We start from the raw sequence: 26,367 nt of genomic DNA on the forward strand, positions 1-26,367 counted from the left end.
AGGAAGCCAGTGCCAGCAACTCAGTTCTTTATGTGCTTACAGTTTTTCTCTTGTTTTTGTTTGCCACTCAGATTGGAGCTGGCAAAAATCCATGCCATAAGGGGTTCAGAGGAACATTGTGTGCAAGGAAAACCAAATGGTCCATACTTATCACATGTTTTCAATGAACAGCTGACATGGGCATTCAATTCTTTTGAGGAAGTTGTGTGTTAACATGCTTTGCATAAACTTTTGGTTAAGTTAATGTTTCTTTAGTAAATGCTCTCCTGTGCTCTCATTTGGAAATACAAGTTTGGTGAGAGACAGTTTTAATGATACAATGTTTTATAACATGTTGGGATAATGTTTTATAACATGTTGGGATGGTTGGGAAAATTATGCAGCCCTAAACAAAGATTGTTATTTTTATAGAAATTAAGTGACATGCTAGGATACTGAATTTAATGTATGCATGTAGTAATACTATCACATGTTTCAGTGCATTTGATTTGTGGGATTCTTGAACTCAAATTTGTCTAGTTATTTGTTGGACCAAGAGACCACCATAGGTCACCATTAAATGAAGTTCAATCAAGATTTAGATTCTGGCACCATTGAGGTGGTTGAGATTGGCATTATCACTTCTAGGGGACTGACTGTACAGCAGGGATAGGGACAAGGTCTTCGGAAGGAGGAGGGAACATTCCTTGCTGGTCAAAGACCCAGGAACCTTGGTCAAGTGTAGAGAGAGAAACCTAATAGACTTAGGCTGTCAGGCAAAGACTGCAGGCATTTCCTTTCATCTATAGGAATAGATGACAATCTGATGTGAAAGAACTCAGCCAGCTGTCATGGCTGCATTAAAGGAACCATTTTGGAAAGTTACACATCTAACTGTTGAAAGGTGACTTAGATATTCCTGACATATATATATATATACGGTTAAGATGCCATTGATCTACAGTAACCTCTGTTATCAGTCAAAATCAGTAGTAAGTTAATGCTGAAGGTTAGAGGAAAAATCTATGGAAGTAAATGCATCCTGTTAAAGTATCTGATCTTTTCTGTCTTCATCCAACAAACAATAGGTTGTACTGGGAGCAAAGGAATCCTTGGAGTGATCTCCAAGGTTTCTACAACAGTGGATGCCTTTATCCACAATAAAGCGTAATCAAAAGTCTCATAGTTGGTTGTATTCAGTATTTAGACAAATTCAATGCCAACCAAAGTATTCCTTCCTTTGTTGGCCTTATTCATTAGCTGCCATCATTCTGTCGATTGCCTCAGGGTGCTTGGATGGCATTATTCGACAGAGGCCGAGAGAGACTATCACAATTAGATCAGTGACCTTGATGCACCATTTAGCTACAACCCTAAACTCCAGCAATGGTATTGAGAAGCACTGCCAAAATAGTAGTGGTAAAGTTGAACAAGTAAGGCATTATGGAGCGACCTCTTACATTTGTGAGGTCCTACACATCCACTGGTGGTTTGTGGACTGTGGGCTCAACAGTTTCCAAGATCTTTAGCTAGAGGGAGAAAGCATGTAAAAAAAGGAAAGTGACAGTAGCAGCATTATCTAGTGGGTGGTTGTCTTCAGGTTACCGGGAGATATTTTATTATCTGCATATCCTTTGTCTCTAACTATTCCTGGTAGACTGCAAGCTTACAGGCCCAATTCAAGCCTTAGACAAGATAGCAAATGTTTTGCAGAAGGCAGCCATTGAGAATTTTCATAGTACTGTGTACAAAGAGTTGGCTACCAGTGATCCTTCAGACTCATCCAACTGCCATTTATCATAATGAAAATGCCAAGTCAGGAAGGATATATGGTATATACTAAATAGTCATCCAAGAGATATTGGGATTAGTATGAAAATGAACTATGGATAAGTGGCTTATGTTCATGCTGTCCACGAAGAAAAATTTGCTTGAGCTACAATTCAACAGTGTGATAGCCATCAAAATTAATGGGAGCAAGTCCAAGCTTTACACTTCCCAACCCAACTGGCCTCATAAGTCCTTTCCAGTTAAATCAGTATTATTTGAAAGTGGTGAGCAACCCTCATCTTTGCATCATGAACTTGACAAATCTTGTTTCTTATGAGTAATTAACATCTCATTGGTAGGTGTCACAGTGAATGATATGCATATATAAAATGAGAGGTTTCTACTTGTGGAACATTTTGCTCTGAAATTTGTATTTTAGTGTAGTTATTTCCTTTCTTTAGTGAACTGAAAGTCTAGATTATTACAGGGAAGGATTTTTCCATGTTGAGAGCGAGTTGGGAAGTTTTGCCTTGTTTACTTAACCACATATGTTTTGGCTAGTTGATTTGTTTTGGTGTGATGAAATATATTGCATGCACAATGCATCAAATGCTTCATTTAAGTGTATATTATTGTCTTATGCATTCATAATCCAAGACTATAAAGCATTAAGAGTAAAAATCTAAAGGATTTTCACTGTGCTAGTACCAGTTTTTAACTATGCTATACTAGCCAGAATATTTTTATTGAAGTTTGCTCTTTCCATAACATATAAAGATTTTTTTTTTCTTTCAAGGTGTTTAACATTACTGTACTTTAGTTTGTCATTTAAACAGTTCAAGCTTTTATTTACATTTTATATATGCTAATTTTATTTATGCATTAGATTTTATTTAAATATATAGTGAAAGCCTTTTTCAAGTGCATATTTAGATAAGCTTTTCTTTTGTATATTGTAAAGTCTTAAACTAACAGCTCTCATGTATATAATAATTTGCTTTCTTGCTTTTCTATTGATATTTAATATCTAACATTTTATGTACTTCAATATTATTTCAGTACTATACTTAATTTTCTTATTTTTTCTCTGGCTTAGATTTATATTTAGAATTGTTTATTTAACATAGCCAACTAACTAAGCCCTATTTTGCCAGGCCCCAAGTTCCCACGCAGCAAATACGGTCAACAACAATTGTGATATGGCCCCAGATGAGGTGTAAATACCAAAGGAGGCCATACCTGAGCCCCAGTAAGACAAGGAGTTGTTGATGTCTGTTGTGTTTGCGTACACACACTCACACCATGTTGCGTCCTGTGCTTCACGTCAATCAGGGATACCACAAGAAGAGCCACTGTTGCTGAAGCTGTTTACAGTAGTCCATGCACTTACTCATTATCCTGAAGTTTATGATGAATAGTGGACTTGATTCTTGCAGTGTTCTGTGAAGTGAAGATTGATTGTGATGCATCAGTTGTATAGTCCTTACAAAACCAATAAGTCAGAAAACTAATTTGTACTGTATTTGTAAATATTGTGAGGGGCTCCCTTTCAAGAGTCCTTCCATCGCTCACTAGTGACTACCAGCTGACTCAACCCAGTCATAGTCATGTGTACAGTAATTCATGTACAGGCCTGCTACTAGTTGTAAATGTTTGTTCTTCTACTCCGCTGGTGGGAAAACACAAAGTAGAATGAGGTTTATGTGCCTTGCCAATGATTGTCAAGTTCATCATTGCTTTTAGGATGCATGGGACCTTCCTTACCATTTACCTTAATACATTGTACAGTAGTAACTTAACCCTCTGTAAACAATTTGTTACATCCTTCAGCCCAAACCTTAATATACTTTATTTGGTTAAGACGAATCTGATTCGTACTTCATTCCTTGACCAAAACTAGGAAACCATTGGTGTTTGGAAAACACTTGTACAAAACTTTGTATGCCTGTAATTGATTATTTTAATAATAGAAAGGTTTCTTGAAAAGTAGATAGAATATTTATTTGCCCAGTTGTTCAGAATAACAACCTACAGAACTGAGATGTACAGGCAAGGGTGAAGTCTCTGGCTGCTTCATTGATTTTTTTTTTTCTTTGGCTCGGTGTAGTTCCTATGCAGAGTGTCCGCTTGTTATTAACACCCATAAGAGGTTGATTATAGCTTTATCCCCACATAATTGTTAGGTTGATACTTTCATCAGGTCATTTGTTATAGATTGTAGCTGTAACGTCCTGTTGGCCCACATATTGAATTTTATAGTGTAGTACAGAAATGTAGTTGCAAAAAATTGAAAACCAAACAAGTCTAGTGGCCAATTGGGGTTAAGACTTGGATCTCATGTATTCTAACTTCTTACTCTAAATTAGGGCCTGATTTTTTTTATCTGTAAATGGGTATGATTTTATGCCTATGAATATTTGGTGATTTCATCTTATTTATTAATACCTGTTATGTTGAACTAATGTTGCCCTGCAAACTTGGAAATATAAGGCAGAGACATGGTGGACTTTGCAACCAATCCCACATCAGAGATATTTTCTCTGATGGGTATGTCATTACCACTTGTTAAATATGGTGCTATTTATGAAAATTTTAATTTTGAAGAATTACAAGTTTGAGAGTTCTTGAGGTTTTATTCATGTTGTAATTTATAACTAAATGCCATGTCTCTGACTGTTGTCTTGTGTCTTATTGTGTTCCTTCTGAGTTTTCCCTGTTACACTGGTCAGGTACCACTTGCAACACCTTCAGGAAGTGGCTTGTAGTACAAGTGGTAAGGGTTAGTGAAGCATCTAGTTGTTTTGTAGACCTATATTCTATTAATAATGTTCAGGGTAATTAGTTTTAAATCAAAGTTTACGTAACCCATAGTAGTGAATAATATTTTGCCAAGGTCAATGTTAAATTAACAATTTTCTTGTATTAATTTAATTGAAAATTCTTGATAGATAATTTTCTACCACATGACTTCATTTACCTTTCACCATAACCATTGTTATAAGGGTTCTCAACTGACTTTGCTTTAGCCTTCTGAATAATGAAAATATTCTCTACCTATTTGGACAAGGAAATGCTTTTTTATTCTTGAATAAATAATGCAGAAAATGTATGGGAATTGTCTTCTCTGTTTTTAAACCAAAGCTTTTGTTTTTCAGTTTTGAGTTGAGCTCCTGCTAATTGTCAATTTTTAAAACCCATTTTATTAAGATTAATTGAATAGGCATTATGTTCTTGCTAACTCAAATTAGTGACCTTTACTAATGTCTGTTAGTAAGGAGTGGGGTTAGGAATGACCATTAGCCATGCTTACGATGTGATTTTGTGAAAGTAATCTTCTTAAGAGTCTGTTAAAGGAGTTATCTACTAATGACCTTACTACTCCCATCTCCACTGTCTTGTTTTGTCAGTCTTTTTCTGTTGATTGTTTTTACCAATGTTTCACAAAGAGATGATATAGAATTCCATCACAAATAGTTTGTGTGGACTTTTATGTATAGAATTAGGTATAAATATTGTAAAGTTGTAAAAATGATATATGTACAGACAATTATTCAACTCTTTTATTTTTTGAAAATGGAGCAAATTTGAGTTTGTTAGGATAGATTGGCAAAGGAAGTGAGGAATTGCCTCTAATACTGGAAGTAGAGAATGTTTTGGAAAGTGTTCAAGGTTAAGAAGTGAAGGGGGAGTAAAGACTGAAAATTCTGCTTTGGTATGCCTTTTCATGTGGTTCATGGCTAACAGCAGAATTTTATTTATTTATTTTTTTTTTTTTAGTTATTGTGCGATGTCTGGCATTTAGGAAAAGTGGTGCTATGCTGTACTTGCAAATTTGAGCCAATTGATGTATTATGTGTTCTAGGTAATGTGCTGTATGTTTTTGGCTCCCAAATCTTTGTGCCTTAGCTCAAGCTCAGGGCATGTTTTAATGCCCTGGTGCTTTATACCCCACACCTTACATTTTGCTGCAACTGTTTTAAGAATATGTATGTGCCATTGATTATGCTCCTTGTAACATGTTCATCATACCAGAAGTAAAGTCTTTTATTGTGATTACATTAGAATGCTATACCAGTACCAATTATATATGTATATATAATATATAAATATATAATGTATATGGGTATACATGATAGAATTTACAGTGATGTGTAGATTCCATGGGTAATAAACTAACTTGGAGCTGGCAAACAGGTTGAAGATGAGATTTATCAAGTGAAAATAAAATTTCTGCATATTTAACAGTTCTTTTAAGGTTTTAAATTAATTTAAAATTTAATTTTGAAATCAATTTTTCTACATGTTTGCTAGTTAATTTTATAGTTACCTGAATAATCAGTCACAAAAGCCTCTTGGAGACAGTTCATTTTAATCTTGGGAATCAATTTGATTCATAGACTGTGTGATACTGCTTGTCGACTTGGTCAGAATACAATGGCCGTATCTGCACACGTCTGAAAAGGCTAGCATACTTCTGTACTTAATGCACAAATTTTGTAATTGTATTGAAAATAAAATAGGAATTTTTTTAGATAACGCTGTATTATTTAATAGTGAATCCCCATGTAAAGGCTCTTGGTCTTGAGGAACCACTACTAATCAGTGGACCAATTCACACAGCCTGGGTGTTTCTTCTATGGGGAAAACTTTTTTTCCCTACACCAAGGACAGTACAATGTCGTCGGCTCTTGTTGGATTGTATCGAGGAGCTGCAATCTCTAGGGGAATTGAGGCCCAAACATAACTGATTAGCTAATACTTCCCTATAGTACAAATGGCAGACACTTTCTGAACATGTCTTGTATACTTCAAAAGTGAGTCCTGACGTATTACTACTTGTACATGCCCCAACCAACTAGAAATACTTTGTCATGAGTTCATTATAAACCACACTAAGGGTGAAGCACAGAGCTCACCACAAGAACTGGAGGAACAAACAGCTGACATTTTCTAGTTAAATTCAAGCTACAATTCTTTAGTTTTATTTTTGTAGGTTTGGAATGGATCAATTCAAATCCAATTACAGACAGTCCCCAGTTATTGGCGGGGTGCTGATAAGCGAAAACCTGCCATTAACCGAATCACTGAGATTCGTGCCGCTTATGGCACCATTACTTTATTGTCAGCTCCTTATGGCGCCAATAACCAACACTTTGCCCTTTATGGCGCCATAAGTCTCCAATTTTATGGGGCTAGGCAAGCACCATAAAACAGGAGACTGCCTGTATGCTATTTTTTATGTAATTTTTTTTCTGTAAAAATTCGCTCGGTTAATGGATAGCTTTCATGGAATGGATCAAGCACATTAACCAAGGTACGGCAGCACGAACAGAGAAATCATCTTAACACCAAACCTAAGCAATGTAACAAAATAACTTTATAACTGTAAAAATCAGTACCTGCAGGATTTTTATACCTTGTTAATCCATGAGATTCCCATGACGCCAAATCACATCATGCAAATTTTATCCCATGACATTCCAATGATGTCATCTGTAGAAAATATAAAAACACATCTATTTTGATATCATGTAGCAATGGCATGATGTCTGAGTGGTGAGGGATGATAAAATGGTGCTTAACATATTACAGCTGAATTTAATGAGGTACCTGAGGAACTAAAAAATTTGAGATTCCGGTCCATATACTAGGCACTGCTTTGTGTATTTATTCATACTGTAGATGTCACTACAATTACCATATTTCATGTTAAAATATCTAAAAAATAAGTTAATTATATGCCAAGGACCTACTTTGTATCATGGTCAGTCAAAGATATAATTTTTACAACTGTATATAAGATACAAAATATAAAAAATAATGTCGATAGAAATCTAAGATACCTTGAAAAGTTTAAAATAAAAAATATTTAAAATTTGTTTTCATCCATTACAGTTTTCAGCTTAACTTTCAATAATCAAAATAACTTGAATCCACATTTTGTACCATTAAAGGATGTCACCTTCTCTATGGGTAAACTTACATGTTAACATGTAGAGTAAAAAAGCATATACACGTACACATACACCATTGTGGATCACACATTAATATACATTACAGACACATTTCTCTTACTGTCAAAAGTCACATGGAATTATTATTAAAAACTGCTTTTACAATGATGGTCTTGAAGATAAAAGCTTGGTTGTATCTCTGAAACAAAGAAATGAGAAAAGTTAAGAATAACCCAGTGATAACCAGATATTAAAAATCAATGATGAATATGGTATGAAAGCTTTGCAATAGAGAACAAAGATTGTGTACCTACTCAACTCCTGCTACGGGAGACAAAAGTTGATCCCCCTCATACAGACATCCCAGTAATGATGTGAGAGCTAGAATGCGAGTAGTACAAAGATGATCTGGGATAGCACTGCTAAAATTTTGGCGATGAAGGCAGTATATCTAAATGATTTAACTACATTCTTCTTCCTTGTTTACAGCAATGTTCATGAATGTGGTCTTTTAAGCGCTGACTTTCATTTCAAAAACTAGGATAGGGTTAGGTCATCAGTCAAGATTGTTTTGCCAACTCTTAATGCTGATTTTTGGCATAGATCAATGCGAGTTCAATATGTTTGTTGCATTAAATTTACCACAACAAACATACTCCTTAAACTGAGCAAAAGTCCATTCAAAACATCCTTTGAACAATTTATCAGCTAACCAAGACATCCGTTAACCGCAATACAACTTGTATAATTCTTAGGCCTGGTATCCATACTCTTGTGTAGAAAACTTGTGAGTGAACTTATACATCTGCTATACTTACTTCTTAAAAGCAAACATATCTCTGAGATTCCTCTGCTTAGCATCTGTTTGTTTCTGAGCCTTGCCCCGTGGTTTCGAGAGGCCAACAGGCCTTGACTTTGCTGAAGACATCCGACTCTGAAACAAAAGTAAAACGTCAAAAGAAATGCAATGTAAGTACTGCCATAAATATAATATCAGTGACTGGAAACCACACATAAAACACCAAAATTAACTCAACATACCAAAGGACTTGTTAGCTTAACATTTGATGCCCTCTTTTCATCTTGTGCATTCCGTTTCTCTTCTTTGCCTTGTGAGTTTTGAGAAGAATCTGGAGTGGAGGAAGGGGTCAAATCAAATGAGTCATTATCTATGGATCCAATGTTACTTGCTATGGAAACCTCTGAGGCACAGCTCTTTTGAGAAAGGGACGTGGATTCTAATGGATCCACAACAACAGACAAATATTCATTTTCTTTCCTTGACACAGGTGTACATGGAACACTTTGTGAGGTCACAACTGGCTTGAAAGAATTTCTTGCTGATGGGCTGCTGCTAATCTCTGTCTTATTACCTTTATACGAAAACATGTCTGAGAGTTTTCCCCACTTAAATGTCTTTTCTGGTTTGGGAGTCATAGAATTTGTCTGTACTGGAGACAATGGTGCTTTTGCATAACATTCAGTATCATTAGTTTTGCTTTTGTTTTGCTCCTTAGCAGTTTCACATTCTATATTCTCAGTAGTTTTATTATCAGAGTTTATACACTCTACTCTGTCATTTTTATCAGATTTATTTTCATCATCAATCTCATCCATTTGCACTGCACTAGGAAGATCTTTATTATCACAAGTTACAAATGATTCTTGAACAGATCCATCAGATGATTCCTCTTTAGCAGCAACTGATTTTGATGGTAGGGATGACGAAAAGTATCTGTCAACAAAAACATAAAAAAGATTATTAATTTCTACACGATATGAAGAACCATCAACTTCCAGCATGTATGGGTGCCTCCAAACCTGGACACTCAGACAACAGCAAGAGATAAGATGCATTCCTACAAGACTGGAACAAAAGGGAGCAATATACCTACTGTACTCTCTGTTGTCCCAGATTTTTTGTTTTAACAGGCTAACCTTTGATGGAATCACCTTCCAAGTGGCCTGAAATCGCTCTAGCAGTCATTGCTTTGTGCTACTGAAACATAGGTTGAGGGAAATCAACTTCACTGCCATCCACTGTTCTATCCTAGTCAGTAAGAGACAAGTTTGTCTATGCATGTCTCTTGACGAGACATGCTCTTCATGGGTGAATTCTAGTCTAGTGAAAATTATGCGTTTATCTTAGCTAGGTACCTGGTGCAGAAACCACAGCCTTCACCTATCTGACAATAACAGTCCATATGGGAGGGTGGATACTGAGAGACACACCAGTGCTGCTGTAGTTGCTACTCAAGCTACTGCATGTGGCACTGCCCATGAGGGTGAAACTGGTTAAAACTGCTCAGGTGCAGTTGCATTATGAAATAATAATTAAGAGAGAATATACAACAGGATGGGAGAAATCTGATGAAATAGGATAAAATATGTGGTTGAAATAATGATAAGAAAGAGAAGAAGAATATAAAGAAATCTACATTTGAACCAGAAGAGATTCCTGGGTCATCGTAAGTGCATTGATCATTTCACCTCACTCAAGCTTCTAGACATGACAAATAAGGTTATCTGGACATAAGTGACTATTATCCACATGAAAGGAATTAAAAACTGTGTACAAATACACAGTCCTTCATCTGAAATCTGTGGGGCCAGATATGCTTCAGTTTTTGGAATTTTTCGGATTCCCGAACTGTGGCTTAGCAGACATACAATTATTTTATCATCTTGGGATTTTTTGTTAATCTTAGGATTTTCTAAGGGCAGTTCTTGGGATTTAGTAAGGGAAACAATTTGAGTAGCAGCATACATCCAAATGACTCAGGTCAGCCGTTAGCACGCTGAACTGCCAACCTTATGAATTGAAATGCTACTCTCTACAAAATGTTTACAGTTTTTGGAACTTTTGTTTTTTAGAATTTCGGATAAAGGATTGTGTACCTGTCTATGGAAGAAAAATCATCAACTTAGTGTGAACATTTCTTGCGCTTCATTGCATAAGTACTTAAAATGCATCATGATTGTTACAAAATTACTCAGTCAAATTTTAAACGTGTCCTAGGGGTTTGACATCATAAAAACCAACTAATGTTTGTGTGTCAAATTGAAAACTTTTTGCATATAATAAAAACCAACTAATGTTTGTGTCAAATTGAAAACTTTTTGCATATAAAACAAATAAGTTCAAGTTAGTAAGAAAAATGACTAACCTGCTTTGGACAATGGTATTTGGATCAACAACTGTTTTCCTAATATTGCTAAACCTTTTCAAAGCACTAAACTGTCCCACTGTTTGAGAGTTCTTCTTGGGCAACTGTGCTTTGGCAAAAGGGTTCTTGGATTTCTGCACTTCTGGTTCTTTTTGGTCATCTTCCTCGGGGGATATTTCATTGGTATTCTCTTCAGCATCAAGAGCATTAGAGAGCAGATCTAAGGCATCACCACAGGTATCATCCTCCTCCTCCTCCTCCTCCTTTACCTCTTCACCCACACTTTGAGAAGGCTGCTCTCCAACAGAATCCAAAGGAAGTTTCATCTTCTTTTCTGCAACTCCATACATACTCTGAAGATCTCCCTCTGTTATTTCAGTAGGCAAATTTTCCTCTGAAAAAATAAGATAAAACTGTTCAGTCAGTGGACTTGAAACTCATATAAAATCTGTGACCTTGCCCAAAGTATGCAATATAGTTCAGAACCTTTCTGGGTATAAATAAAAATACTTTAGAAAAATACGAATGAAGCAATGATACGAGTATAAAATTATTGGTCCACATGCATCTACAGTGGTGGTCGGGAAGCCAAGGGGGCACTTTCAGCATTCCTTTGATTTAGTAGCAATCACATCTCAGCGGCACTCTCCAAGATAATTTTTGTGTTAACAGTGGTTAACAGTGGCAACCCAATTTAACAAACTGCAACTTATCAGATTTCATTATTTAGTCGACTTGTCAGAGTCCAGTAAACATTAAAATATTTAAACTAAACCAAGGGTTCTTAACAGGGGTTATCTATACCCTCCTAACAGGGGGTATCCATACCTGTTGGGGGTATGAGTACCATAGGCTGAGGGTATGGGACTTGATCTCTGAATATTTGTATATATTTGATTTTAATTTATAAATAAATTTCCTCTTTGAACCTATGAGAATGGCCTCTTTGTTTCCAAGGTAAGTGACCCATTACTCCCAGCTGTTTGCATGCTCCAGCTGTTCATTCAACATCTGTTATACAACCCTGTAGAGAAACTGTGCCCTAATTCAACAAAATCTTTTGTTTGTTCATAAACAAAACAAACCTTCGGTCTTAACATTAGGATAATTAGTGCAAAGCTGGAAACCAGTAGAATTAATAAAAAAAACTTGTGAGATCCAGGGACTATTGGCATCTATACCAGATCACGGGGTATTGTAGTTTCCAGAACGGCCTTGGCATCCCGTGACCTATCAGTTACTTTCCTACTGCCTTAAGATAAGACGTGATTACTTTCTATCTGTTTTAAAGTTGGTTTAGTTTGCCCGTTTCTATTCATATTTTCCTTTTTTCTCTCTCTGGGTGATCTCAGTGTGGGGGTGATCTGCTAGGTGTGTGTGCGTTGTGAGATGGAGAATTTTGCTTCACCAACGGAAATTTCTTTGAGTTCTTGCAAGACAAAGGAAATGCCATGGAGTGAGTGGGTTTCCTTGTTAAAGATTTTTAACATCGGTATCTACAGATCCACATCCAATGTGTAGTAGGTGCAGAGAAAACATATGTACTATTACTAATCCTTGTTCAGTTTGTCGTGGTTGGTCGGTGGAACAATGGATGAAGTTTTATGGGAAGGGCCAGTACAAAAGAAAGGAGACGATGCCATCTTTGGATGACCATGCGTCGTCGGCTTCTTTTGTATCGGCAATACATCAAACTGCTCAATATGTTTCGTCACCTGCTTTTGATGTTTCCCATAACCCTTCAGTTTCTTCTAGCGATTCGTTATTGGAAACTCCAGGAGGGGTTTTGGGTAATTTTATGCATAATTATGCTCCGTCATTCCTGGCAGGGAGAGGGGGAGCATCACCATCTTTGTCCCAGGTGTCAGCCCCCGATGCACAGAGAATGGAAGGAACGTGGTCAGCGTTGGGCCTACCAACCTTGGAGGGGTTGCTTTCTCACTATATGGCGTCACGTTTCCATCCGGGCCCGACAACGATGAATGTTCCTCATCCCCCTGGCCTGCAATTTATGGGAGCAAATGCTACAACAACGACAACAACATCTATGTTTCCGGCAATGCAGAACGTTGGAAACAGTTGTGCAGCACACGCAGGGATTCCAGCAGCAGCCGCTCAATCTCTCCCTACATGCGTGGTGACGTCACAACTGACGTCACACACAGGCATGGGTGACGCGATGATGTCACAGCCTACTGCTTCTCTCACTACTTCGTTGCCTCCGGAGACGAACACGCTTTCTGACTCTTTGGTACACACAGTCATGAAAAAATTACATTCTCTAGAGGACAAAATAGATAAGAAAGACAAAAAGAAAAGATGTGAATCGTCTTCTTCCTCTAGTTCGGCATCATCGCAAAATTCAATGACGTCACTGTGTGTATGAGTCAAGCGTTGGAGGATACGGGACTTCGAGACTGATCCTCCGGCCAAGAGAAGAATAAATTCTTCTTCATCTTTGAGCCAGGACTGTCACACCCCTGTCAACAACAAAGTGAAGAAGACAGTGGCTGGTAAACTTAACGCTAACGGATGAAGTCATTTACAGGCGTCCAAATGGGCAAAAGCATCGACGGTCACTAGAGTTGGTGGTTTCTGTGGAGATGCCAGCGGTGAGGACAAAGCGTTTACCAGACTCCACTGCCATTGGTGAAATCAACGGTGAGTGGGCAGCATTCAACGAAGACGAAGAGCGTATACCAGTTTCTCCTGTAAGACCCTTTAAAATAAGAAGAAAGGATGAGAAAGCTCCCATTAAAAGGTTGAATAATAAAGAGTTGGTAACCTCTCCTGATACACTGACGGAAGGCGTAGTTCGCCTCGACGAGAGATCATGGTCAACTTCCCCGACGGCCGTCGGAGATGATAGTCAAATGACCTTGAATAATATTAATAGAGATAGAGAGGAAATTAGCTCGGTTTTGGGAGAACCTTCATCTTGGAGGTATAGACAGAGTTCTCACTCTAGATCTGTGAGTAGAGAAGAAGTTAGGCAGTCACGTTCTCCTACTGGCTATTCGAGATCGAGCCAACGTCATCCATCAAAGATGCCGCAGTCATAGGGTCGGACGGCCATGACGCACCCGACCGTTTGTCAGAGGATAGAAGTGAACTAGCTTCTCCTGCGGCCGAACACAATACCTTGGAACCGGAGGAAGGGGAAAACCAAGAGTTTCTGGCTTCGTATGCAGAGGTGGTTGATTTGATTCGCCAATTCAATAACCTTTTGAGAAGCCTGGAGGCACCTGCCAGTATACTTCCTCCAAGAATCGACATGGTATTGGGACTGAGAAAGGATATGAAGGTGTCATATGAATTACCTTGCTCAAGTCATGCAGAGTCAGTTTTACAGCACGTCAATGCATGGATTGCTGGAAGGGATAATTCGTAAAGATCAAGTAGATCATTTAAGTTTATTCCCCCGCCATTGATGAAACATAGGATATATTATGTGACACCTATGGTTCCTTTGCTATCAAGACAAATTAACCCAGATGTGGTAAGGTTAAAGCCTGGATTAACCTTGGATCAAGTGTACTTGATGAGTTTGAGTGCCAATGTATGGGCTAATATCCTGTTGATGAGGAGAGATGCAGCATTGGCTAGATTAAGCCGCACTTTTGACTTGGATGCCCTGTTAGCAATGCAGAATGGGGATATCCTAGAGTCGCAATTGCTGTTACCAAAGGGTATACTGAAAGCTGCTATAGATAGAAGAAGGATGGATACTAACGACAGAATAGTCCCGCAGGCAGTTAGGAAAACATCTGGAAGCCAGGCTAATTCTAATGAGGTAGGACATCAGCAATTACCTCAAAAGAACTAGTGAGACATAACATCTCCAATAGATCAACAAGACCCTCTTCCCCAAAGAAGTTAGCTCATCAGCCCTTTCACAATAGACTCAACAGAGGAAGGGGTACTAGGGGCAGGGGGAGAGGTTCAAGATGATAGGATGGGCACCTCTCATCACTCAGCCACACCAGTGGGGGTTTGCCTGGCAAATCATTGGAGGGTGTGGCAAGAATTTGGAGCAGAGCAGTGGGTGGTGGATGTTCTGAGTCAGATATTTGATTCCGTTCAAAGTTACCCCACCCCTGACAGAACAACCATTACCACACCTCTCCTATGCTCAGGAATCTCAGAAAGCTCTTATTCTGCAAGAGGAAGTGAAGAAGATGATGGAGAATTGGAGGACAGTGATAGATCTGGCAACATTGAATCTGTTTGTAAGGAAAACCAGATTCAGAATGGAGACCCCAAAGACAGTTCTAGCAGCAGTCAGAGACAAGGAATTTATGGTGACAATGGAGTTGAATGACGCATACTTTCAGATCCCAGTCCATCAGTCTTATAGGAAATTTCTCTGCTTCAGTCTTGCAGAGAAAGTTTTCCAATTCAGAGTCCCGTGCTTCGGATTGACAACGTCTCCTCAAGTTTTTAAAAGAGTATTCACTCTCGTGTCGACATGGGCGCATGCTCAGGGGATCAGGCTAATAAGATACCTAGACGACTGGCTGGTGATAGCAATGTCCAGAGAAAAATTACTTCGGGACAGGGATACCCTTCTGCAGTTTTGTCACAGCCTAGGCACTGTGATAAATCAGGAGAGGTCAAAGTTGGATCCAAGTCAACGGCTGGTGTATCTGGGTATGATTAAAGACACAGTAAAAACCAAAGTGTTCCCAGCAGACCAGAGGGTAGAGAAATGCAAACAAGTGATGGATGCCTTTCTGGAAAAGCAAACACAGTCAGCAAAACTGGCAAGTAGTCCTGGGAATTCTAAGTTCCTTGGAGAAGCTGGTACCACACGGGAGACGACACCTTCGATCATTGCAATGAAGGAGGATGAAGGAGTTTTGGTCGCCAACGGTAGATCACCCATAAGAGCAAATTCCCTTGTCGACAGAGGTGAGGAAAGACCTACAGTGGTGGGTGCAGGACAACAATCTGACAGTGGGAGTTCCCTTTCAGCAACCCTCTCTGGACCTCTTGCTGTTCTCGGATGCGTCACTTGAAGGTTGGGGCGCCCACATGGAGGAGCTGATAATTTCAGAAAAGTGGAGTTGCAAGGACAGAAAACTCCATATAAACGTGTTGGAGTTAAAAGCAGCGTTTCTGGCACTACAGGAATTCTGGGAGAGGGTGAAGGGGCAATCAGTGGTATTAATGTCAGACAACATCACAGTAGTAGCTTACGTAAACAAAGAAGGAGGCCTAGTATCTCGGCAGTTACAACTGATGACAGTTCAAATTAGTAGACATCAGAGCCAGATATATTCCAGGAAAAAGAAACATAGTGGCTGACAAATTGAGCCGCAGGGACCAGATCCTAGGAACGGAGTGGTCCTTGCATCAAGAAGTGGTGGACAGAATGTTCATCTTGTGGGAAAGGCCGATCATAGACCTATTCTCAACCAGGTACAACAAAAAGTTGGAAGTGTATTGTTCACTAGTCCCGGATGCAGAGGCAGTAGCAGAAGATGCGCTACAACACCCATAGGACAATCTGGACGTGTACGCATTTCCTCCATTTTGCCTAATCCGTCAGGTTCTGAACATGGTAATGCGGTCTCAGAACCTCAAGTTGACTCTGGTAGCCCCATTGTGGCCAAAGGCAGAATGGTTTCCGGACCTATTGGAACTCCTAATAGATATGCCGAGAGAGTTACCTCCATGGAACAATCTACTGTGTCAACCACACGTGAAGAGGTACCATCAGTCGGTGCAGTCCCAATCACTTCACGGGTGGAGACTGTCCAGTATCTCCTGCGGGCAAGAGGCTTTTCTCAGAAAGCAACAACACAGATGGCACGAAATATCAGGTCATCGGCAGCGGTCTACCAAGGAAAATGGTCCGCGTACTGCGATTGGTGTCGTAGAGGGAACTTGTCTCCACTCAGAACCACTATTCAACAGTTAGCAGATTTTATGATATATCTCAGGACAGAAAGGCATATATCTGTATTTGCTGTAAAGGGATACAGGGCTGCTATAGCTTCGGTTCTGCGGATGGAAGGCGTGGACATTTCTTCTTCATGGGAGATGGCTATGTTAATGAAGAGTTTTGAGCAGTCCTGTTCCCCGAAGGAGCTAAAAGCCCCAGATTGGGATTTGACCATGGTACCGAGTAGTCTTACAAAAACCCCATAAGAGCCATTGAGACAGGCCACAGATAGAAGCTTGACCCTGAAGGCAGTCTTCCTATTGGCTCTAGCCTCAACCAAAAGGGTGGGGGAGCTTCATGGTCTGTCATATGTGGTGAAGCATTCGATAGGTTGGAAGTCTATGGTTTTCAAGTTTGTCCCAGAATTTGTTGCTAAACCTCAAAAACCATCAGTAGTGGATGGCAGATTCGACTCCTTTTCCATACATTCTCTGGCAGAGTTTGTGGACAATGACCCTGAAGAAATGCTGCTATGCCCTGTCAGAGTACTAAGAGCCTACTTAAGAAGAACGCGACATCTCAGGCCGGGATGCCGAAGGCTTTTTGCAAGTACAGGGCGGAATAAGAAGGAAGTGTCCAGGAACACAATATCGTTTTGGCTGAGAGAAACGATCAGGAATGCATACTTGACAGGAGACAGAGGGTCAAATAGCATGGAGAGAGCTAGAGCTCATGACATCAGGGGCTTGAGCGCTTCTTTGGCATTCAAGAAAAATATGCCTGTGGAGAGGATTTTGAAAGCTGGTATTTGGCAACGCCAAACAACTCTCACTTCCTTTTATTTAAAAGATGTTGCCCATAGATCCTTGGACACTTTTTCCTTGGGTCCAGTGGCCCAGCAAGTGGTATAGCTCATCTGGTACCCCTGGCGGGTCCATTTGTGTCTAGTCTAAGATGAAGGTATGAAAGTAAAATGAATGAGATGACTGGTCTTTCTTCTTTACTACTTTTCTAACTACTCTACCTATGGGCAGTATGAAGGAGAGTACCATCATGAGCTGGAATCGACTAGATGCAGGTGAGGGGGACAGCCATACTGTAAAGTTAATCTAGAGTATAGGATACTTTTCAGTAGCAAACCACTCCTCTCAATAATAGGAAGAGAGTGGGGTGATAACAAATCCAGATACAAGGGACAGGAGTGGTTTATGAGAATGGATAGCTCTCCACCTTCCGTAATGCAATAAACCATGGCATTGTATGAAACTCCCAGAGAGGGAAACCAATAGATTCTCATATATCTTTTGTTCAAAGGTTAATAGTCCATTGTCTTAGAATACATCTATTTGGAAATGGATAAAGGTGGCAAACTCCCCGCTGGTTATAGAGACTTACCTCCCACCAATAAGTATGTAAGTCTATCCTAATGTTAAGACCGAAGGTTTGTTTCGCATATGAACAAATGACAAACTTTTAACCAATTTGTATTTTTCATAACTAACAAACCTGAGGTCTTAACAGATAAGGCCCACCTCTAACCACCCCTCTAACAGTCTAAACTGGGTTGGAAGAGTTAACTGATGGGTCACAGGACACCAAGGGCATTCTGGGAACTACAATACCCTGTGACCTGGTATAGATGCCAACAATCCCTGGATCTCACAAGTTTTTTTTTTATTAATTCTACTGGTTTCCAGCTTGGCGCTAGTATTATCCTAATGTTAAGACCTCAGGTTTGTTAGTTATGAAAAATACAAACTGGTTAAAAATTTGTCATTTTCCCTTTTGCATCAGTCAATCAGCAGATGGACTAGAGTAACTGTAAAGTAGCAGCCTCAGCATCCCCAGGCACACGCAAATTCCTCTGGAGCATCAACAGCAAGGGAGGGAACTTACCCAATCTAGTGCTAGACCACAGAGATCAGACTATTAACTTATACCAAAACAACATGGTCTAAGTAGGACCACAGCAACTAAACAACAGCCTTACCAAGGGCAAGCTCTACTGACAATGTCGGCTTCAAGAGTGAAGTTGTGGAAGCCTCCCCAGAAGCACTGCACTCACAGACAAGTGCAATGATATCCGTAAATCACCATTCCAGTTCAGTTTGTTGGGGTTCCTGAGGTACTGGACTACCTAGTCCTATCAGATTCCCAGAGACACAAGCTGGGTCCTCTCTCATGAGAGGAATGCACATCAGTATGCTACAGTCCCTATTCACAGAATGATGGCACATGATGTGTACTAGCCATACAAGTCAATAAACCCTAGGCAGTGATGACCCTTGAAACAACAGGTTTCTAGCTGTGGTCACCACTCCTGTAAAACTCCATATGTTTAGTAAAAGTCAATCCAGTAGAAGCCAAGGGAAAATGAGCACATTCACTGTTATGCAATGGGGATAAGTTCTACACAGAATCAGGTATCATGGTACTGGGTTTCTGTACTTTTTTTGTAAAAAAAAAAAAAAAAAGTTCATCTATGCCTTAATTTTCCATTAACCTTTGAAACAGACAGCTTAAACCTCAAATTACTTGTTACTTGTGAGACTACCTTACAGCTAGTGATATATGCTACTTGTGAGACTACCTTACAGCTAGTGATACATGAAGTTCAGACTGAAAGCTCTTACACAAATGAAATGTTACCTGTTACTTCTCTCTTTCTCTTAACAGCAGCTGTTGGCACAACAACTTCCTTCCCTTTAGTTACTTCTCGTTCAGTTACACCAAGATTTGGGATTGGTGGCTGAAACTTCTTCGGAGTGAAATCTTTCTTCCACATACTTGGATGGGTGGGGCATATATTACCTTTTTTATCCCATCCAGAAGATTTCATCTCAGGTGGCTGAAAACAGAAATACTATTTTTCAGCATATTTTGAACTATCATTCTAAAATTTCTTATTTCTGCTGACTTCAGCATTTAATATATATCACACTGAAGTACAAATAAGTTGTATATTATTTTGTAATGTGCAGGACTCAAAAAAAAAAAAAAAAAAAACATACCTATGGAGTTCCTTACAGTACCTAAAATCCCTACTGCTATTTTAAAACTAAACCACCTTTGTATTAAAACTGTACACAAGTCAGTAAAAACAAGAAAGAAACACATCCACTGCCACAAATCAGGTTTACTTGAAATCTGGTCTCTTTATGACTTCAACTCCACGCACTCTCTGTCTGAACTCTTGCCAGGGTTACGTAACGCTTTTATCTACTCGGCCTTACTTCAAGTCTTTTTTCTGACTAATTGTTCCTCACCCACTTTCATAACATGTCGAAACTAACTCTATCCCTAAAATCTCTTCTACTTTTAACTAATGAACACAATGTCTGCCATTTCTTGTTAATAATACAAAGATTTACCTAAAATTACTGTATGGTTCAAATTATGAGGGATGGAGAAAATCAATACAACTTAGAGGCAAGATTATTAAGAGATGTATGGCACTTAAGACTTTTTCATTAACAGCATTTACATTGTATTCATAAAAGATTGTAGGTGTCTTTCTTGGTGGTAAAGTATAAATCATCTCTGACTGCACATAAAATCAGTACAGTATACTGAACAAGTTTTTCAAGACTTGGAAACCTGTCTATCCTGACAAATTGTTTTAATTCTATTATTTTTCCATGTTTTAATATTGCTCCCTATTTATTAGCAAATTAATCATCTCTAGCACTGCTCAAGCTATTTGGTCAAAATGTACCTGATATATCAGCTTGGAAACTTTTATACTGCTCAGTAAGCAAACATAAGACAGGATTATCATTAGTAAATACTTGAACCAGACCAGAAAGTTACCATTCTAAATTCTCTTAGGTCTAGTGGAAGCCTGTATCAATCTCGTCAAATCCTTGAATAAAGAATATCACAGTTTTATTGATTTGGAGCTACTGGTAAATGAAGAAATTTGACCAAGTATCTGTCCGACAGATGAAACAGCTTTCATAACAAAGGATACCTAAGAAACATGAGGATTTCCATCTTTACCTAACAGCACAAATGACCATTAAATGTGGGCAAGTGGTCCAAGCTTCAAATCAAAAGGTAAGACATTCTAAAGTTATGGTTTGTCCAAAACATCCCATGATCAATATAAGATTTGTATTGAAAATGCATTCCATTTGATCAACATATTTCTGAAACTATTTTACAATCTTAATGCACATCAAAATTCCTGTTGTACTGTGTATACTGTACCTTGGTGACAGCCTATAATTTTTCATTGCATATAAAAAAAAAAAGACTATACATTATAAAACCAAGCAGAGCATTCAGAAAATCTCAAGATAAAAATGATATTGTAATGATACAATTAAGTTTGTTCATACTTACCTGGCAGATATATATAATTAATTACCCGCCCACCTCCCCTCAGGAGACAGTGGAAATAAAAATTATGAATAGAAAATGGGAATGGTTCCTGATACCCGCCTCCCAGCGGCGGGAATGGGTACTAACCACCTGACTCCCACTGCGTGTGTCGTAAGTTTTAAATTCTGTCGGTCGTCGGAAATTATCAGCTACATATATATCTGCCAGGTAAGTATGAACAAACTTAATTGTATCATTACAATATCATTTTGTTCATGCAACTTACCTGTCAGATATATATGTAGCTGAATCCCACCTTTGGTGGTGGGAGAGACAGAATAGAGGATTTAGGAAACACATATATGCAGATATTTGATATCTTGGTTCCTTACCTGTTAGCATAGCTGGCTTCGTGATTACTGCCACGTAAGTCTGCTTGTGCTACTAGAGTTGCCAGCAAGGTAGAGACCTATGAAGCTGGTGCACTCCAGATGATCTGTCAACAGGGGCGAGACCACGACGTGACTAGACCATGGACCATACTAATGAGGGCAACGAGACAAAAATACCACCACCTGGCTTAGTTTACCAAAGGTATCCCACTTAACTAAGCTAATGGAAGGGAGACCCGCCCCAGGCGGTCACCCCACAACCATAAAACACAAGTTAAAAAACCCCCCTAATCCCTAAAGGATAGGATGAGTGTTACCTCCTGCCCCCAAAACAGTGTCTGCAGCAATGTATGGTCCGAGGGAGAAGCAATTTTCGTATGTCACTTTCACCTCCCGCAGGTAGTGTGAAGCGAACACCGAATTGCTTCTCCAAAATGTGGCATTCAGAATATCTTTGAGCGCCATATTTTGTGAAACGCTACCGAAGTAGCAATAGCTCTCACCTCGTGAGCTTTCACTTTCAGAAGCTTCAAATCACTATCACTGCACTTATCATGAGCTTCTTTAATCGTATTTCTGATGAAGAACGCCAGTGCGTTTTTCGACATAGGGAGATCAGGCTTCCTCACTGAACACCACAAATTGTCAGATGAACCTCTGCAAGCTTTAGTTCTCTGCAGATAGAACTTTAGAGCCCTGACAGGACACAGGAATCTCTCACGTTCATTTCCCACTATTTCTGACAACCCTTTGATTTCAAAGGTCCTCGGCCACGGGTTGGAAGGATTCTCGTTCTTTGCTAAGAACGTGGGACTTAAAGAACAAATTGCACTACTGTCTGAAAACCCAATCTGCTTGCTAATGGCCTGAATTTCGCTAACCCTCTTCGCCGTCGCCAGAGCGGTTAGGAAGATCGTTTTCTTCGTCAGATTCCTGATAGAAACTGAATGAAGCGGTTCGAAGTGACTCGACATCAAATATTTGAGCACCACATCCAAGTTCCACGAGGGTACTTTAGGCTGGATGACCTTCTTAGTCTCGAACGATCTAATGAGATCATGAATGTCTTTATTATTAGTCAAATCGAGTCCTCTGTGCCTGAAGACTACAGAAAGCACGCTCCTGTAGCCTTTAATAGTTGGAACAGCCAACTTCACTTCCTCTCTCAGATAAAGAAGGAAGTCAGCTATCTGGCTCACAGAGGTTGTGGTGGAGGAAATGCCCTTCTTCCTGCACCAGGATCTGAAGACAGCCCACTTCGATTGGTACAGAGCGATTGAGGAGGGCCTCCTTGCGGTGGCAATCGCCTTCGCCACAGGTCTTGAAAAACCCCTCGCTCTGGCCAACTTCTTGATAGTCTGAACGCAGTCAGACTCAGAGCGGGGAGGTTTTTGTGGTACCTCTCGAAGTGGGGCTGTCTGAGTAGATCTTTTCCTTAAGGGCAGAGTCCTCGGAAAGTCTACCAGGAAGGACATCACCTCTGTGAACCAGTCGGCTGCCGGCCAGAAGGGGGCGATGAGTGTCATCCTCGCTCCTTCCGATGCCGCGAACTTCCTCATCACTTCCCCGAGGATCTTGAGCGGGGGGAAAAGCGTATATGTCTAGACCCGACCAACTCCAAAGTAGGGCGTCTACTGCGACTGCTCCCGGGTCCAGAACTGGGGAGCAATAGAGTTGAAGTCTTTTCGTCCTGGAAGTTGCGAAGACATCCACCTGCGGACAGCCCCACAGGTCCCACAGCGACTGGCAAACCTCTTGGTGAAGGGTCCACTCTGTCGGCAAAAGCTGTCCTCGTCGACTGAGAAGGTCCGCTCGAACATTTTGTACTCCTGACACGAACCTTGTCAGGATAGTGACTTCTTGCGCTTTCGCCCATAAAAGGAGTTCCTTTGCGATGGCAAACAGAGAAGGCGAGTGAGTTCCCCCTTGATTTCTTAGGTATGCCAGTGCTGTGGTGTTGTCCGAGTTGATCTGAATGACTTTGCCGGATACTTCTTCCTGGAAGAACCTGAGAGCCAGGTAAATCGCTGACAGCTCTTTCAGATTGATGTGCCAGGACACCTGTTCCCCTCTCCAGGTGCCCGACACTTCTTTCCCTCCTAGTGTTGCTCCCCAACCCGTGGACGACGCGTCGGAAAACAACACTAGGTCGGGGTTCCGAAGTTTGAGGGAGAGCCCTTCTGCGAGCTTCCGTGGATCTGACCACCAACTTAGGTGATCCTTCACCTCTCTCGTTAAACACAAGATCGCCTCCAGATCTTGTTTGTTCTTCCAACTGTTGGCTAGGAAGAATTGAAGAGGTCTGAGGTGCAGCCTTCCCAGAGAAACAAACTTCTCCAGTGAGGAAATGGTCCCCAGCAAACTCATCCATTCCCTCACCGAGCATGTTTCCTTCCCCAGAAAGGTCGCCACTTTTTCCAAGCATTGAAGTTGTCGCCCCTGGGACGGAAAAGCCCGAAAAGCCACTGAGTCCATCTGAATCCCCAGATAGACTAAAGATTGAGAAGGAGTCAAATGCGACTTTTTCGAGGTTTACCAGAAGCCCCAGGGACTTCGCTAACGTCATGGTCGTGTGCAGGTCCTCCAGACACCGGTCCCGCGATGAAGCTCGAATAAGCCAGTCGTCTAGGTAGAGAGAGATCCTTATATTCTCCAGATGAAGCAGCCTTGCCCCGTTCTTCATCAGAATGGTGAAAACCATCGGCGCTGTGGTCAGACCGAAGCAAAGTGCCCTGAATTGGAACACCTTCCCCTTCAGGACAAATCGCAGGTATTTCCTTGATTGGGGATGGATGGGGACGTGAAAATACGCGTCTTGGAGGTCTAGTGAGACCATCCAATCCCCCGGTCTCAAAGCTGACAGCACCGATTGAGGCGTCTCCATCTTGAATTTCTTCTTTATAACGCAGAAGATTTAGGCTGCTGACATCGAGGACGGGTCGCCACCCCCCCGAATGTTGTTTTCGGCACCAGGAAACGACGGTTGTAAAATCCTGGAGATTCCAGGTCGAAGACCTGTTCCACCGCTTGCTTCTCGATCATTTGTTCCAGCAGATCGAAAAGCACTTTCTGTTTCTCTCCTCGATAAGAGGGAGACAAATCCTTTGGTGTTGAGGATAGCGGGGGTGACTTCAAGAACGGGATCCTGTAACCTTTCCTCACAACATCTAGCGACCAAGGGTCAGCATCTCTCTCTTCCCAGGCTTTCGCGAACCGAAGAAGCCTGGCTCCTACCGGCGTCTGAAGGACTTCCAAATCACTTCCTACTCTTTGACGGAGCAGGGGTTTTTCCTCTGGAAGAGCCTCTTCCTCGGGAGGCTGTTTTCGAGGAAGATCCAGCATGAAAGGGCTTCGGTTTCTTGGTAAACGAAACCCCAGAAGATGAAGCAGCTGCTGGCCTTCTAGAAGACTGAGCCAGAAGATCTTGCGTTGCCTTCTCCTGAAGGCTTGATGCTATGTCCTTAACCATAGTCTGGGGGAAGAGATGGTCTGAAAACGGAGCGAAAAGCAAGTCCGCCTTTTGCGCTGGAGAGACGGATTTGGCCGTGAAGTTACAGAAGAGTGCTCTTCTTGAGAATCCCCGAGCTAAAGTGCGTAGCCAACTCCTCAGAACCATCCCTGACGGCCTTGTCCATACAAATTGTACACTGGACAGCTCCCCCAGACTAATAGTATCAGAACTCCTTGACCTGGCATCTAAAACTCCAAGACACCAGTCGAGAAAGTTGAAGACCTCTAAAGTCCTGAAGAGGCCTTTTAGATGGAAGTCGAACTCGTTATGGGTCCAAGTGACTTTTGATGAAGACAGAAGGGCTCTTCTGGAGGCGTCCACGATGCTCCCGAAATCACCTTGAGCAGAGGCTGGTAGTTTAATACCTACGTCCTCTCCCGTCTCATACCACATGCCTCCTTTACCGCAGAGTCTTGATGGCGGTAAAGCCAAAGAGGACTTTCCTGACGCTTTCCTCTTCTCCATCCACTCATGGACTTTCCGGAACGCTTGCTTCGTGGAAAGCGACTTCTTCATTTTAACGAACCCCGATGCCTTCGATGCTTTAAAAGAAGAAAATTGAGAAGGGGGAGTACGAGGGGCTTCCGGTTGAAAAGTTTCTCCAAACTCCGACTGTAGAAGACGCATCAAAACTTTATAGTCCGATGAGACAGGAGCTGGTTGCTGTTCTTCCTCTGCTTCTACTAAATTATCGCTAACTCCTTCCTCAGAAACTGGAGAAGTAGGAGGAAACTCTGAAGAAAATTGACGAACAGGAAGGGTTCCTTCATCCACCTGAACTTGCGTTGGTGAGGAACTGGTGTCCACCAGCGCGCGCTTGGCGTCCGAATATGATATTGTTATGATACAATAAAGTTTGTTCATACTTACCTGGCAGATATATATATAGCTGTATTTTCTGAAGTCCGACAGAATTTTAAAAACTTCCGACACACGCAGTGGTCGGCCAGGTGGTTAGTACCCATTCCCGCCGCTGGGAGGCGGGTATCAGGAACCATTCCCATTTTCTATTCATAATTTTTATTTCCACTGTCCCCTGAGGGGAGGTGGGTGGGTACTTGATTATATATATCTGCCAGGTAAGTATGAACAAACTTTATTGTATCATAACAATATCATTTTGTTCATGAAACTTACCTGTCAGATATATATATAGCTGAATCCCACCTTTGGAGGTGGGAAGGGACAGAATAGAAGGATTTTGGGAAACAAATGCATGCAGATGATTTACATCTTGGTTCCACCTGTTAGCATAGCTGGCTTCGTGGTTACTGCCACGTAAGTCTGCTTGTGCTACTAGAGTTGCCAGCGAGGTAGAGACCTATATAGCTGGTGCACTCCAGATGATCTGTCAACAGGGGCGAGACCACGACGTGACTAGACC

At 40.7% G+C, this 26,367-nt stretch overlaps 2 protein-coding genes across 8 annotated transcripts in view; one reads left to right on the forward strand and one right to left on the reverse strand.

Moving 5' to 3' along the window:
- LOC135200365 (coronin-6-like) overlaps positions 1-6,285 on the forward strand; it is a 69,868-nt gene extending 63,583 nt beyond the window's left edge. For all 7 annotated transcript variants that reach the window (XM_064228976.1, XM_064228971.1, XM_064228974.1 and 4 more), the window contains one exon: positions 2,904-6,285. Coding sequence is in view for 6 of the 7 variants with exons in the window: in XM_064228971.1 (XP_064085041.1) it covers positions 2,904-2,969 (66 nt within the window). In the remaining variant the exon portion in view is untranslated. The remainder of the gene's footprint in view (positions 1-2,903) is intronic.
- Positions 6,286-7,403: 1,118 nt separating this feature from the next.
- LOC135200364 (exonuclease 1-like) overlaps positions 7,404-26,367 on the reverse strand; it is a 53,010-nt gene continuing 34,046 nt past the window's right edge. Inside the window, exons 7-11 of the mRNA XM_064228970.1 lie at positions 19,407-19,605; positions 10,871-11,264; positions 8,745-9,438; positions 8,522-8,637; positions 7,404-7,902 (exon numbers count right to left, since the gene is read on the reverse strand). Of these exons, the coding sequence (XP_064085040.1) occupies positions 7,863-7,902; positions 8,522-8,637; positions 8,745-9,438; positions 10,871-11,264; positions 19,407-19,605 (1,443 nt within the window). The 3' untranslated portion in view covers positions 7,404-7,862. The remainder of the gene's footprint in view (positions 7,903-8,521; positions 8,638-8,744; positions 9,439-10,870; positions 11,265-19,406; positions 19,606-26,367) is intronic.

The sequence above is a fragment of the Macrobrachium nipponense genome, chromosome 26 (assembly GCF_015104395.2).
Source record: "Macrobrachium nipponense isolate FS-2020 chromosome 26, ASM1510439v2, whole genome shotgun sequence".
Classification (NCBI taxonomy): domain Eukaryota; kingdom Metazoa; phylum Arthropoda; class Malacostraca; order Decapoda; family Palaemonidae; genus Macrobrachium; species Macrobrachium nipponense.